The sequence below is a fragment of the Hyla sarda genome, chromosome 9 (genome assembly GCF_029499605.1).
Source record: "Hyla sarda isolate aHylSar1 chromosome 9, aHylSar1.hap1, whole genome shotgun sequence".
Classification (NCBI taxonomy): domain Eukaryota; kingdom Metazoa; phylum Chordata; class Amphibia; order Anura; family Hylidae; genus Hyla; species Hyla sarda.
The window spans coordinates 4,631,699-4,648,673 of record NC_079197.1 but is presented as its reverse complement, the minus strand read 5'-3'; the positions used below and the strand labels follow the sequence as shown (position 1 = coordinate 4,648,673).

General features: G+C 45.7%; 1 protein-coding gene across 2 annotated transcripts in view; it reads right to left on the bottom strand.

Moving 5' to 3' along the window:
- Nucleotides 1–16,975, bottom strand: part of NTNG2 (netrin G2) — a 191,347-nt gene that overhangs the window by 59,457 nt on the left and 114,915 nt on the right. For both annotated transcript variants that reach the window (XM_056540497.1, XM_056540496.1), the window contains one exon: nt 10,390–11,033. In XM_056540497.1, coding sequence (XP_056396472.1) covers nt 10,390–11,033 — 644 coding nt within the window. The remainder of the gene's footprint in view (nt 1–10,389; nt 11,034–16,975) is intronic.

Here is a 16,975-nt window from a genome sequence, read left to right as displayed (position 1 = left end):
CAGATGGATCCAGATCTCTATAGAGAAACATGACCTGGTCAGATGGATCCAGATCTCTATAGAGAAACATGGCCTGGTCAGATGGATCCAGATCTCTATAGAGAAACATGTCCTGGTCAGATGGATCCAGATCTCTATAGAGTAACATGTCCTGGTCAGATGGATCCAGATCTCTATAGAGAAACATGACCTGGTCAGATGGATCCAGATCTCTATAGAGAAACATGGCCTGGTCAGATGGATCCAGATCTCTATAGAGAAACATGGCCTGGTCAGATGGATCCAGATCTCTATAGAGAAACATGGCCTGGTCAGATGGATCCAGATCTCTATAGAGAAACATGTCCTGGTCAGATGGATCCAGATCTCTATAGAGAAACATGTCCTGGTCAGATGGATCCAGATCTCTATAGAGAAACATGTCCTGGTCAGATGGATCCAGATCTCTATAGAGAAACATGTCCTGGTCAGATGGATCCAGATCTCTATAGAGAAACATGTCCTGGTCAGATGGATCCAGATCTCTATAGAGAAACATGTCCTGGTCAGATGGATCCAGATCTCTATAGAGAAACATGTCCTGGTCAGATGGATCCAGATCTCTATAGAGAAACATGGCCTGGTCAGATGGATCCAGATCTCCATAGAGAAACATGTCCTGGTCAGATGGATCCAGATCTCTATAGAGAAACATGGCCTGGTCAGACTGATCCAGATCTCTATAGAGAAACATGGCCTGGTCAGATATATCCAGATCTCTATAGAGAAACATGTCCTGGTCAGATGGATCCAGATCTCTATAGAGAAACATGTCCTGGTCAGATGGATCGAGATCTCTATAGAAAAACATGTCCTGGTCAGATGGATCCAGATCTCCATAGAGAAACATGTCCTGGTCAGACGGATCCAGATCTCTATAGAGAAACATGGCCTGGTCAGATGGATCCAGATCTCTATAGAGAAACATGTCCTGGTCAGATGGATCCAGATCTCTATATAGAAACATGTCCTGGTCAGATGGATCCAGATCTCTATGGAGAAACATGTCCTGGTCAGATGGATCCAGATCTCTATGGAGAAACATGGCCTGGTCAGATGGATCCAGATCTCTATAGAGAAACATGTCCTGGTCAGATGGATCCAGATCTCTATATAGAAACATGACCTGGTCAGATGGATCCAGATCTCTATGGAGAAACATGGCCTGGTCAGATGGATCCAGATCTCTATAGAGAAACATGTCCTGGTCAGATGGATCCAGATCTCTATAGAAAAACATGGACTGGTCAGATGGATCTGGTGGAGAAGGTGTAATGATGGGGAATGTTTTCTTGGAGCACCCTGCCTCCTCTCATGCCTTTGGATGGACGTCTGAACAGCACGACTTTTCTAAGCATTGTGGTGACCAAGTTCATCCTTTTATGGCGGTTTCCCCTATAGCAGAACCATTTCATCACCCAATGGGATCTACCTCATGGCAAATCACTGCAATTCTGAGGGCCAAAGGCGGGACAACCTGCTACTAGATGGGGGACTCTATTAGGGGGGTCATTCAGTGTCTGTTATATGAAATTCCTCAGACTATAATGATGGACATTAACATAGATGGAGGAGCTCATGGTGGGGCCCATACTGTGTTATGCTATAGGGGCCCCATGACCTCTGTCTAATGTCGGCTCTGTACGGCTCAGAGAAGGATATCTATGAAGGTCTACACAGCGTGAAGCAGGAGGAACTGCGAGGAACTGCCGCCTTTAATGTAAGTCTATGGCCGTGAGTGGAAACAGAGAAAATGAGTCGCTGCGGAGATAAATATATCGTCGTCATCTCCTCCGGCGTCCCTGTTATTCCTCCATGGTGACACCGCGCTCTGGTTAAGTGACTGGATCTAAATATCACCCCACGCCCGATTAACTCCAATTAGATCCTATTAGGGCTGTCGGTGGCAGAGCGAGGGGGGGGGGTGAGGAGCTCCGACCATCTTCTAATATGGAGACAAATAATTGCACTGAGAGACCCGGGAGGGGGAAGGAGGAGAGGATGATGGACCCGAGGAAGTTATTGATTACAATGTAACGGGAGACGGATGATTGGGAGTCAGATCGTCTTCTAGAACACTTAAGAGTTACTAGGCCTTTAACAGCTGTGGACCTCCAACCAACGGCTGTCCGGGCATGCTGGGAGTTGTAGTTTTGCAACAGCTAGAGAAACATGTCCAACAACAAGGGGATTGATCTCTTACGGCCAGCATATTGGACACGTCCTGGGACATGTTTTTTAGGTTCACCGGGTGGAATAGTGCACTGGTTATGTGGGATCCTGGTGGAATAGTGCACTGGTTATGTGGGATCCTGGTGGAATAGTGCACTGGTTATGTGGGATCCTGGTGGAATAGTGCACTGGTTATGTGGGATCCTGGTGGAATAGTGCACTGGTTATGTGGGATCCTGGTGGAATAGTGCACTGGTTACTTGAGGTCCCAATAGAATAGTGCACTGGTTATGTGGGATCCTGGTGGAATAGTGCACTGGTTATGTGGGATCCTGGTGGAATAGTGCACTGGTTATGTGGGATCCTGGTAGAATAGTGCACTGGTTATGTGGGGTACCGATGGAATAGTGCACTGGTTACTTGAGGTCCCGGTAGAATAGTGCATTGGATACTTAAGGTCCCGGTAGAATAGTGCACTGGATACTTGAGGTCCCAATAGAATAGTGCACTGGTTATGTGGGATCCTGGTAGAATAGTGCACTGGTTACTTGAGGTCCCGGTAGAATAGTGCACTGGTTACTTGAGGTCCCGGTAGAATAGTGCACTGGTTACTTGAGGTCCCGGTAGAATAGTGCACTGGTTATGTGGGATCCTGGTGGAATAGTGAACTGGTTATGTGGGATCCCGGTGGAATAGTGCACTGGTTATGTGGGATCCCGGTGGAATAGTGTACTGGTTATGTGGGATCCCAGTGGAATACTGTACTGGTTTTGTGGGGTACCGATGGAATAGTGCACTGGTTATTTAGGGTCCAGGTGAAATAGTGCACTGATTATTTGAGGTCCTAGAGGAATAGTGCACTGGTTAATTGGGGTCCCGTGGAATGGTGCACTAGTTATTTGGGGTCCTGGTGGAATAGTGCACTGGTTATGTGGGATCCCGGTGGAATAGTGCACTGGTTATGTGGGATCCTGGTGGAATAGTGAACTGGTTATGTGGGATCCCGGTGGAATAGTGCACTGGTTATGTGGGATCCCGGTGGAATAGTGTACTGGTTATGTGGGATCCCAGTGGAATACTGTACTGGTTTTGTGGGGTACCGATGGAATAGTGCACTGGTTATTTAGGGTCCAGGTGAAATAGTGCACTGATTATTTGAGGTCCTAGAGGAATAGTGCACTGGTTAATTGGGGTCCCGTGGAATGGTGCACTAGTTATTTGGGGTCCTGGTGGAATAGTGCACTGGTTATGTGGGATCCCGGTGGAATAGTGCACTGGTTATGTGGGATCCCAGTGGAATAGTGCACTGGTTTTGTGGGGTACCGATGGAATAGTGCACTGGTTATTTAGGGTCCAGGTGGAATAGTGCACTGGTTATTTGAGGTCCTAGAGGAATAGTGCACTGGTTAATTGGGGTCCTGTGGAATGGTGCACTAGTTATTTGGGGTCCTGGTGGAATAGTGCACTGGTTATGTGGGATCCCAGTGGAATAGTGCACTGGTTTTGTGGGGTACCGATGGAATAGTGCACTGGTTATTTAGGGTCCAGGTGGAATAGTGCACTGGTTATTTGAGGTCCTAGAGGAATAGTGCACTGGTTAATTGGGGTCCCGTGGAATGGTGCACTGGTTATTTAGGGTCCAGGTGGAATAGTGCACTGGTTATTTGAGGTCCTAGAGGAATACTGTACTGTTTATTTGGAGACCCGATGGAATAGTTCACTGCTTATTTGGGGTCTCACTGGAATAGTGCTGGTTAATTGGGGTCCTGTGGAATGGTGCACTAGTTCTTTGGGGTCTCGGTGGAATAGTGCACTGGTTACTTGAGGTCCCGATGGAATAGTGCACTGATTTTGTGGGGTCCGGGTGGAATAGTAGACTGGTTACTTGAGGTCCCACTGGGATAGTGCACTAGTTATTTAAGGTCCCAGTGAAATAGTTCACAGTTTTTTTGGGGTCCCGTTGAATGGTGCACTGGTTATTTGGGATCCCCATAGAATATTGCACTGGTTAATTGGGGTCTCACTGGAATAGTGCACTGATTACTTAAGGTCCCGGTAGAATAGTGCACTGGTTATTTGAGGTCCTGGTAGAATAGTGCACGGGCTAATTGGGGTCCCGTAGAATGGTGTACTGGTTAATTGGGGTCCCGTAGAATGGTGTACTGGTTAATTGGGGTCCCGTAGAATGGTGTACTGGTTAATTGGGGTCCCGTAGAATGGTGCACTGGTTAATTGGGGTCCTGTAGAATGGTGCACTGGTTAATTGGGGTCCCGTAGAATGGTGCACTGGTTAATTGGGGTCCCGTAGAATGGTGTACTGGTTAATTGGGGTCCCGTAGAATGGTGCACTGGTTAATTGGGGTCCCGTAGAAAAGTGCACTGGTTAATTGGGGTCCTGTAGAATAGTGCACTGGATAATTGGGGTCCCATAGAATGGTGCACTGGTTAATTGGGGTCCCATAGAATGGTGCACTGGTTAATTGGGGTCCCCTAGAATAGTGCACTGGTTAATTGGGGTCCTGTAAAATGGTGCACTGGTTATTTGGGGTTCCAGTGAAAAGTGCACTGGTTATTTGGGGTCCCAGTGATCAGGGTAAAAGGATGGGGGAGACGTCTCATCTGTTCTAAAGAAAACCTGATTGTTACTGGTTTCTATGGCGATTGGTGTAGTCGCCCGGCCTCCCAGCCGCAGTTTATTACATCACCCAACGGGGAGGCCGGGATCTGGCATCAAAGTAATTTGTAGCACATGGCGGGAGCGAGGAGGATTATTATAGGCCTAATAATAGCACGGCGCTCAGATATACTACTACAGCACCTCCTGTATATACTGTAAATGATAGTATTCAGCTCCCATCATCCCCTGCTGGGCGGACAACCACCCCTATCTGACACCATGGGGTCCTATCTGCCAACAACCCCTGATTGACATTACGCTGCTTTACTATGTAGAGTTTAATAAACCTTCCTGCGGCGGAGTCAGTCTGGACAATATATCGTTTCCTGCCATATGGAAGAGTGACGGCCATAAGAAGATGGCGTCCAAGGAGCCAAACCTTACGGGAGAAGGAGAACCCCCATCTTACAGCAGAAGAGCTGGGCACAATACAATACTGTGAACGTGTCTGCTCCTCCTGGCAATTAAAGGGCACAAAGTCTTCTGTGCCTGTGTCTACTCTTCCTGGCAATTAATGATTGTTGAGTTTTTTGGTGCCTGTGTCTGCTCTTCCTGGCAATGAATGGGTATTGAGTCTTTTTGCGCCTGCATCTACTCTCTATGGCAGTGTTTACCAACCAGGGTGACTCCAGCTGTTGCAAAACTACAACTCCCAGCATGCCCCAACAACCCGGTATGCTGGGAGTTGTAGTTTAGCAACTGTTGGAGGCACACTGGTTGGGAAATACTGCTCTATGGCAATAAAAGAGTGCAGAGTCAATTTGTGCCTGTGTCTACTCTTCTTGGCAATTAATGGTTGTTGAGTCTTTTGGTGCCTGTGTCTACTCTTCCTGGCAATTGACGGGTATTGAGTCTTTTTGTGCACATGCCAACTCTTCTTTGCAATGAAAGGGTTCAGATTCTTTTTGTGCCTGTGTCTGCTCTTCCTGGCAATGAAAGGGTTCAGATTCTTTTTGTGCCAGATTATTTTTGAGCCTGTGTTTGCTCTTCCTGGCAATGCAAGGGTTCAGATTCTTTTTGTGCCTGTGTTTGCTCTTCTTGGCAATGAAATGGTTCAGATTCTTTTTGTGCCTGTATTTGCTCTTCCTGGCAATTAAATGGTTCAGATTCTTTTTGTGCCTGTGTTTGCTCTTCTTGGCAATGAAATGGTTCAGATTCTTTTTGTGCCTGTGTTTGCTCTTCTTGGCAATGAAATGGTTCAGATTCTTTTTGTGCCTGTGTTTGCTCTTCTTGGCAATGAAATGGTTCAGATTCTTTTTGTGCCTGTGTTTGCTCTTCCTAGCAATGAAAGGGTTCAGATTCTTTTTGAGCCTGTGTTTGCTCTTCTTGGCAATGAAATGGTTCAGATTCTTTTTGTGCCTATGTTTGCTCTTCCTGGCAATGAAAGGGTTCAGATTCTTTTTGTGCCTGTGTTTGCTCTTCTTGGCAATTAAATGGTTCAGATTCTTTTTGTGCCTGTATTTGCTCTTCCTGGCAATGAAATGGTTCAGATTCTTTTTGTGCCTGTGTTTGCTCTTCCTGGCAATGAAATGGTTCAGATTCTTTTTGTGCCTGTGTCTGCTCTTCCTGGCAATGAAATGGTTCAGATTCTTTTTGTGCCTGTGTCTGCTCTTCCTGGCAATGAAATGGTTCAGATTCTTTTTGTGCCTGTGTCTGCTCTTTCTGGCAATGAAATGGTTCAGATTCTTTTTGTGCCTGTGTCTGCTCTTCCTGGCAATGAAATGGTTCAGATTCTTTTTGTGCCTGTGTCTGCTCTTCCTGGCGATGAACGGGTACGGAGTCTCTTCTCGATGTGCCTCCTGCGCCCCTGGGGGGGTTCTCATGTGTTAGTCGTCTCAGCGTTGCACTAAGCATTTGTCCGCTATCGATTCGAGGGCTAACAATAACCTTGCTCCAATTTAGCCTGGTGCTGACATCTCTCTATTTTTACTGCCTTTCATTACCCTTCTGATCTTCCTGCGGATATCGATGACCCGACTCCTGGACAAAGAGCTGACGATTCCAATGTAGTCCGGAAATGCTGCAATTTACTCAGGATTATCCTCGGGGTTAGTGCTGCCCTGGGAGCCGTACTGGGCGGTGTGTATGACCCCTGGTGTAGGGCGGCGGACAGAAGTGTCGGGAGCCTAAAAGGCTTGGGTTATATAATGGGAAGACAAAGGGGCAAACACCCGAGGGGGCTATAAAAAGAGAGAAAAGTGGCCAAATAACCAGGTACAGCCACCTTGGGATGCATTACAAGTATCTCGTCGCTGGGGCACAGAATGGCGCCATTATTTTTTATGCACTATTGTTGTGGAACAGTCTAGAATCCAATGGGACTGGGGTCTCTAGAAATATCTGGTGCCTTAAAGGGGTACTCCGGTGGAAAACTTTTTATTTTATTTTATTTTTTTCAATCAACTGGTGCCAGAAAGTTAAACAGATTTGTAAATCACTTCTATTAAAAAAATCTTAATCCTTCCAGTAATTATTAGCTGCTGAATACTACAGAGGAAATGATTTTCTCTGCTGACACCTCTGTCTATTTTAGGAACTGTCCAGAGTAGGAGAAAATCCCCATAGAAAACATATGCTTCTCTGGACAGTTCCTAAAATGGACAGAGATGTCAGCAGAGAGCACTGTGCTCGTGATGTCAGCAGAGAGCTCTGTGTTCCAAAAAGAAAATAATTTCCTCTGTAGTATTCAGCAGCTAATATGTACTGGAAGGATTAAGACTTTTTAATAGAAGTAATTTACAAATCTGTTTAACTTTCTGGCACCAGTTGATTAAAAACTTTTCCACCGGAGTACCCCTTTAAGGCTTATTGCAAAACTAAAGCTCCCAGCATTCCCAGACTGCCAACAGCTGTCCAGGCATGCTGGGAGTTGTAGTTTTGCAACAGCTGAAGGCACCCTGGTTGGGAAACACTGCTCTAAGGCTTATTTGTCCAACTTGCGGACGTCTAGCTGTTGCAAAACTACAACTCTCAGCATGCCCGGACAGCCTTTGGCTGTCCGGGCATGCTGGGAGTTGTAGTTTTGCAAGAGCTGGAGGCACCCTGGTTGAGACAGTTCTTAAAATGGACAGAGGTGTCAGCAGAGAGCACTGTGGTCGTGATGTCAGCAGAGAGCTCTGTGTCCCAAAAAGAAAAGAATTTCCTCTGTAGTATACAGCAGCTAATAAGTACTGGAAGGATTAAGACTTTTTAATAGAAGTAATTTACAAATCTGTTTAACTTTCTGGCACCAGTTGATTTAAAAAAATAAATAAAAATAAAATGCTTTCCGCATGGTGCATACAAATCGTGTGCAGGTGTGGGGTTTGGAAACAGGGCTCGGCTTCCAGATAACTGTCAATCAAGCAGGGACAAGGATGGGAGGGGAATGAGGAGGTGTTTCAGTCCTTGGCACTTCAGGAGTTAGGAACGCCTCTTTGACACTTTGCACAGGTGAGTAAAAGCAGTTTTCTAGGGTATATATGAGCGGCACCATGTGTCTCCTTGTCCTAAAAGCATTGCAGCTTTAAGGGATTAAGCTACAGCAGTGATCTCCAACCTGTGGCTCTCCAGCTGTGGTGGAACTACAATTCCCAGCATGTCTTGAAATGAGCCACTAATTGGAGACCACTGCTCTACATCAGTCTTTCCCAACCAGTGTGCGTTCAACTGTTGCAAAACTACAACTCCCAGCATGTCTTAGGTTCAGTCACTGGTTGGAGACCATTGCTCTAGAGCAGTGTTTCCCAACTAGTGTGCCTCCAGCTGTTCCAAAACTACAACTCCCAGCGTGTCTTGGGATGAGCCACTAATTGGAGACCACTGCTTTACATCAGGGTCTCCCAACCAGTGTGCATTCAACTGTTGCAAAACTACAACTCCCAGCATGTCTTGGGTTCAGTCACTGGTTGGAGACCATTGCTCTAGAGCAGTGTGCCTCCAGCTGTTGCAAAACTACAATTCCCAGCATGTCTTGAAATGAGCCACTAATTGGAGACCACTGCTCTACATCAGGGTCTCCCAACCAGTGTGCATTCAACTGTTGCAAAACTACAACTCCCAGCATGTCTTGGGTTCAGTCACTGGTTGGAGACCATTGCTCTAGAGCAGTGTGCCTCCAGCTGTTGCAAAACTACAATTCCCAGCATGCCCGGACAGCCTTCGGCTGTCCGGGCATGCAGGGAGTTGTAGTTTTGCAACAGCTGGAGGCACGCTGGTTGGAAAACACTGCTCTTGAGTATCAGGTGGGCACCTCCTGCTTTACATGTCTCATAAAACATCTATATAGCAGTGATGACATCACAGGTGCCCAGATATACCACCAGTTTCCATCTTGGACTTTTCGAACAATAAAAAGCAGCACTTGCAAAGTATTTTAGCTTGTGCCACAGACTAGACCCACGGCTGATGTCTGTTTTGGGAATCCCCTGGAGGGTCTGCGCTCTTCTTGGGCGCAGCAGATGGGCTCCGTGCTGCGGTGCATATGGCGGAGATACGACTAGCTCTGCAGTTCTTATTACTTAATTAGAGATTTGCCTGGCGTGTGATGGTGCACGTGGGTCCGGGCGAGACCAGAAGGTTCCTAGGATGTTAACTCTATGTATATATATATATATATATATATATATATATATATACACATACACACACACACATAATACACATACATATACACAATTCACTTATGTATGGAGTTATTAGCCTGAGCTGATGCCTAAAGCTGTAAATACATATAAGATTGGCCCGATGCCCCCGACCCTCGAACAAAAAAGGCTGTCCGGGCATGCTGGGAGTTGTAGTTTTGCAACAGCTGAAGGCAAACTGTTTGGGAAGCCCTAAGATAGACTTTCATATTCACCAAATTTTAGTTAAAGGGGTACTCCGCTGCCCCAGCGTTTGGAGCAAGCTGCGGGGTCATGATGTCGCACCACGCCCCCTCAACACAAGTCTATGGGAGGGGGTGTGACGGCCATCATGCCCCCTCCCACAGACTTCCATTGAGGGGTTGTGGTGTGACATCACGAGGGGGCGTGGCAGTGACGTCATGACCCCGCCGCCCGCACCCAGTGTTCTAAATGAACGCCGGGTGCTGCACAGAGATCGCGGGGGTCCCAGCAGTAGGACCCCCGTGATCAGATGTCTTATCCCCTATCCTTTAAGATGTCTAGGGGAGGAGTGCCCCTTTAAATTTCAATCCTGATCCTTTTGTTCTTCACTACGGCGTTCTTCCCTCTCCCCATTCAGAACACATGCACGCTTGGCCAAGATGAGCGTGCACGTGTATGGGGGGGGGGGGGGATTGGAAGAGACAGTGGTTGGCGGCTATCCTATGTGTATGAGCAGCTGTAGAGCTTCTTCTGTACTTCTGGTCAGACGTGCAGCAGATTAATTTAACTCTGTTCTCTGAGCTCCCACAATGCTCTGCTCTCTGGTAGCAGCAGGATTTTGAATGCAGCTTTGTGTGTGTTTGGAGCATTACAAATAATTTAGGGTTAGTGACTTTGTAGACGTTGCGGACTCACCTTGCAGACACCTCTATATTGGAGATGGCATAAAAATACTTTCGGAGATTATCTCGCTGCACGTAGGTCCCGCCCAGCGCGGGCCTCAGGAGCCGCAGCCGCAGGTCAGTGAGGGTGAAGAAGTCCTTTAACCCCTTGGCGCTCTCCATCCTCGTGTACAAGTTCTCCATCTTTCTTAAGTCCGGACCGGCAAAGATGGCAAAACGTTCTCGGACCTCAAAGAGGACGTTCTTCTCCTTCTTGGAGCCGGCCCAGCGGGAGTATTCCTCCGTGCACAGCACCCGGCTGACATTACTCGCTATGAGGTTCACCACCTTCTTGGGTGTCATCCCAAAGGCTTCGATACAGTCATCGGCATAGTACTGGTACGGGTGCCAAGTCCTCCCATAGTCCAAAGATTTCTCCAACATCATGGCGGTCGGACGTCCATACTCGAAGGTCACCACAATGTCATCGGTTAATTCTATGGTTTTGTTCCAAGACATGGTGATGTTGGCAACCAACGGTTCCGGGTATCGCTTCCAGGTGACACTTTGCCAGTAGGTGGCCAGACCTTCCTCATCCTTGTCAACCATGTGACTGGGGGGATGGGCCAGGTCCGGGGTGGAGGCGTCGCATTCATCGCTGCAGAGGTATGGGTTCTCCTGCAAAAGCAACAAACAGAAGACTTGGTGATCGAGGAATGAGACAAAACCCATAAGGTTACATAACTTAAAGAAGAACTCCAGCTTTGGTTTGTTTTCCTTTATCACAATCACTGGTCCTATAGCGCAGTCTGCTTCATTCTAGCTCAGCCACATCCATATGTTTCATTACTGTAACTGGGTTATGTCATCACTAGTCTGACCAACAGAAAATCACAGTGGCAGAGGAAGTGACACCATCACCTATCACATCCCTCCTGTTTACTCACAAACCCCTCCTCTCCATCTCGATCTGTATACTGCTGCTATCTCTATGGGATCAGGATATATATAGAAGTTATACATCTCCTCTACTGCTCTATGTCTATAGTATCAGTAGTTATACACCTCCCTCCAGCTCTATCTGTATACTGCTCTATGTCTATAGTATCAGTAGTTATACACCTCACTCCAGCTCTATCTGTATACTGCTCTATATCTATAGTATCAGTAGTTATACACCTCACTCCAGCTCTATCTGTATACTGCTCTATGTCTATAGTATCAGTAGTTATACACCTCACTCCAGCTCTATCTGTATACTGCTCTATGTCTATAGTATCAGTAGTTATACACCTCACTCCAGCTCTATCTGTATACTGCTCTATGTCTATAGTATCAGTAGTTATACACCTCACTTGATGGACATATGTCTTTTTTCGACCGTACTAACTATGTAACTCCAGCTCTATCTGTATACTGCTCTATGTCTATAGTATCAGTAGTTATACACCTCACTCCAGCTCTATCTGTATACTGCTCTATGTATATAATATCAGTAGTTATACACCTCACTCCAGCTCTATCTGTATACTGCTCTATGTCTATAGTATCAGTAGTTATACACCTCACTCCAGCTCTATCTGTATACTGCTCTATGTCTATAGTATCAGTAGTTATACTCCTTCCCTCCAGCTCTATCTGTATACTGCTCTATGTCTATAGTATCAGTAGTTATACACCTCCCTCCAGCTCTATCTGTATACTGCTCTATGTCTATAGTATCAGTAGTTATACACCTCACTCCAGCTCTATCTGTATACTGCTCTATGTCTATAGTATCAGTAGTTATACACCTCACTCCAGCTCTATCTGTATACTGCTCTATGTCTATAGTATCAGTAGTTATACACCTCACTCCAGCTCTATCTGTATACTGCTCTATGTCTATAGTATCAGTAGTTATACACCTCACTCCAGCTCTATCTGTATACTGCTCTATGTCTATAGTATCAGTAGTTATACACCTCACTCCAGCTCTATCTGTATACTGCTCTATGTCTATAGTATCAGTAGTTATACACCTCACTCCAGCTCTATCTGTATACTGCTCTATGTCTATAGTATCAGTAGTTATACACCTCACTCCAGCTCTATCTGTATACTGCTCTATGTCTATAGTATCAGTAGTTATACACCTCACTCCAGCTCTATCTGTATACTGCTCTATGTATATAGTACCAGTAGTTATACACCTCACTCCAGCTCTATCTGTATACTGCTCTATGTATATAGTACCAGTAGTTATACACCTCACTCCAGCTCTATCTGTATACTGCTCTATGTATATAGTACCAGTAGTTATACACCTCACTCCAGCTCTATCTGTATACTGCTCTATGTCTATAGTATCAGTAGTTATACACCTCACTCCAGCTCTATCTGTATACTGCTCTATGTCTATAGTATCAGTAGTTATACACCTCACTCCAGCTCTATCTGTATACTGCTCTATGTCTATAGTATCAGTAGTTATACACCTCACTCCAGCTCTATCTGTATACTGCTCTATGTCTATAGTATCAGTAATTATACACCTCACTCCAGCTCTATCTGTATACTGCTCTATGTCTATAGTATCAGTAATTATACACCTCACTCCAGCTCTATCTGTATACTGCTCTATGTCTATAGTATCAGTAGTTATACACCTCACTCCAGCTCTATCTGTATACTGCTCTATGTCTATAGTATCAGTAGTTATACACCTCACTCCAGCTCTATCTGTATACTGCTCTATGTCTATAGTATCAGTAATTATACACCTCACTCCAGCTCTATCTGTATACTGCTCTATGTATATAGTACCAGTAGTTATACACCTCACTCCAGCTCTATCTGTATACTGCTCTATGTATATAGTACCAGTAGTTATACATCTCCCCAGAGGCTGAGTTCACATGTCATTTTTTTTCTCACAGTAGAAATGATGTTATTTAACTCACTTGCGTGGAGAATAGGAAAAACATCATTTTAACAGGGATTTTGTGAAATTGTAAAAGAAAAAAAAACACAGCAAAAACATGTGAAAGATGCACTAACAATTTGATGTGTGAACATAGTTGTAGTTTTGCAAGTGCACCTCTAGCTGTTGCAAAACTACAACTCCCAGCATGCCTTTAGAGCCCCCTATACACATTAGACTAGTGTGTCCACATCAGTGTAGGATAGCTGTTGCAAAACTACAACTCCCAGCATGCCTTTAGAGACCCTCTATACACATTACATTAGTATTTCCACACCAGTGTACCATAGCTGTTGCAAAACTACAACTCCCAGCATGCCTTTAGAGCCCCCTATACACATTAGACTAGTGTTTCCACACCAGGATACCATAGCTGTTGAAATACTACAACTCCCAGCATGCCTTTAGAGACCCCCTACACACAGTAAAGCACTGTTTCCACACCAATGCACCTCTAGCTGTTGCAAAACTACAACTCCCAGCATGCCTTTAGAGACCCCTATACACATTACATTAGTATTTCCACACCAGTGTACCATAGCTGTTGCAAAACTACAACTCCCAGCATGCCTTTAGAGACCCCTATACACATTAGACTAGTGTTTCCACACCAGTATACCATAGCTGTTGCAAAACTACAACTCCCAGCATGCCTTTAGAGCCCCCTATACACATTAGACTAGTGTTTCCACACCAGGATACCATAGCTGTTGCAAAACTACAACTCCCAGCATGCCTTTAGAGACCCCCTATACACATTAGACTAGTGTTTCCACACCAGTGTACCATAGCTGTTGCAAAACTACAACTCCCAGCATGCCTTAAGAGACCTCCTATACACATTAGACTAATATTTCCACACTAGTGTACCATAGCTGTTTCAAAACTACAACTCCCAGCATGCTCGGACAGCCAACGGCTGTCCGGGCATGCTGGGAGTTGTAGTTTTGCAACAGCTGGAGGTACCCTGATTGGGAAACACTGCTGTAATATGTATAGGGGGGTCTCTATAACGCAGAGCCCCATTACACGGCAGGTTCTCCTTTAGACGCCGGCAGCCTCGTCACTTTTATCTACATTTCCACAAACCCCCGAACGGATCCATCTGCAGGAATTCTTGACGCTACTTAGCAGAACATTTCCCCAGGTAACGCAGTAAAGGTCATCTGTAAGCTGCGCGGTGCGCGCCGGGACCTCTCGGGGATCCTGAGAAGAGGAGGTTTAAAGGATCAACGCGAAATTCCATATAATGATTGTGAAATGATGTGCAATGGGGCGTGAATACTAAGTGATAATGACTGCGAAGGAAACAAAAAACACCGCAGACATAGGGGGAGGGCGAATTATTGTACTGCTCATCCTGAGCCGCCTGCTTCATGACAACAATGCCGGGACTGCAGTGAAGACCGACACGTCACCCGGACGGTGGGATCGGGGAATGATGCGGCTTCATAAGTTTAGGTGACCAAGATGGCATTTTATAGGAGACATTCCCATGTTTACAGGCAGGGTTTCCCTTTACTTAAAGGGGCACTCCGGAGGTAAACTTTTTTTTTATTTTTTATTTAAATCAACTGGTGCCAGAAAGTTAAACCGATTCGTAAATTACTTCTATTAAAAAAATCTTAATCCTTCCAGTACTTATTAGTTGCTGAATACTACAGAAGAAATTATTTTCTTTTCGGAACACAAAGCTCTCTGCTGACACCACGACCACAGTGCTCTCTGCTGACATCTCTGTCCATTTTAGGAACTGTCCAGAGTAGGAGAAAATCCCCATAGCAAACATATGCTGCTCTGGACAGTTCCTAAAATGGACAGAGATGTCAGCGGAGAGCACTGTGGTCGTGATGTCGGCAGAGAGCTCTGTGTTCCAAAAAGAAAAGAAATTCCTCTGTAGTATTCAGCAGCTAATAAGTACTGGAAGGATTAAGATTTTTTTTAATAGAAGTAATCTACAAATCTGTTTAAGTTTCTGGCACCAGTTGATTTAAAAAATAAAAATAAAAATAAAGTTTTCCGCCAGAGTACCCCTTTAATAGGACAGGCTCTGATTGGTGCCGTAAAATAGTCGCCATGAACGGTCACCAGTGGCTCCTGATGCCTCAGGTAATGCTTCTCGCAGTCTGTCTAGATCTGTTTTTCCCAACCAGGGGGCCTCAAGTTATTGCAAAACTACTATTCCCAGCATTGTTTAAGAGACCCCCCACCCCCACTAATACATGTTAGAGTATTGTTTCCTAACCAGGGTGCCTACAGCTGTTGCAAAACTATAACTTCCAGCATGCACAGACAGACAAAAGCAATGATGGGAGGTGTAGTTTTAAAACTGCTGGAGTACACTATCTTAACAGTGTTTCCCAACCACTGCACTCCAGCAGTTGAAATACTACAACTCCCAGCATGCCCGGACAGCCTTTGACTGTCTAGGCATGCTGGGAGTTATAGTTTTGCAATGCGACCACCACTTTATTTTAATGACAGACACTGAACTCCTTTTCTGGCAATCACTGGGGTCCTAATGATTGGTGGGGGTCCTGATGATTGGTGAAGGTCCTGATGATTGGTGGGGGTCCTAATGATTACGGGGGTCCTGATGATTGGTAGGGGTCCTGATGATTGGTGGGGGTCCTAATGATTACTGGGGGGTCCTAATGATTGGTAGGGGTCCTGATTATTGGTGGGGGTCCTGATGATGGTTGGGGTCCTGATGATTGGTTGGGGTCCTGATGATTGGTGGGGGTCCTGATAATTGGCGGGGGTCCTGATGATTGGCGGGGGTCCTGATGATTGGCGGGGGTCCTGATGATTGCTGGGAATCCTGATGATTGGTAGGTAACCTGATGATTGATGGGCGTCCTGACGATTAAAGGGGTGGGGGTTCTGATGACTGGTGGGAGTCCTAATGATTGGTGGGGGTCCTGATGATTGGTAGGGGTCCTGATGATTGCTGGGAATTCTGATGATTGGTAGGGGTCCTGACGATTAAAGGGGTGGGGGTTCTGATGACTGGTGGGAGTCCTAATGATTGGTGGGGGGCCTGATGATTGGTAGGGGTCCCAGACACCCCTGATATAGCAGTAAGAACCAACAGCTGACAACTTATTATTGGAATACCCCTTTAAACCGTATGACCTTGTGATGTATAACTCTATCATTTATTTTACAGGATACCAGAATCCGGAGCGCCATTTATCGTCCCCCGCACCCGAGGCTTTATTATTCTGACTTAGCATTTGGTGTCTCCTAGAACGTTGCGCTGTGCACTTTCTGCCTGGGATATAGATGCTTTGGTCTACATATTCCACAGCTGCAGAACAGGTGTCAGGACAGCGCAGCAGATTCATCACATCCCCCCCCCCGCACGCTGTACGGTCGCATGTTCTTCCCATACATTATTATTATATTAATGTTCAGAAATAGAACGCACAGAGCCAAGAATAAGATGGTCCTGGAATAGGCTCTGCCGGTCCACCACATAAGATCAGGACCGTCACATTACACCTTGAACGCTGGACATTGTGCTCTACAGACACTTATAAGGTACAAATAAATATAACAAAAAAAAATGTATATTTCGAAATCTCTGGCGCAGTGTAAAGAATTAGTGGTTATTAATTGCAGTTATGACTACATCCAGGGACCTGTATACATCTCT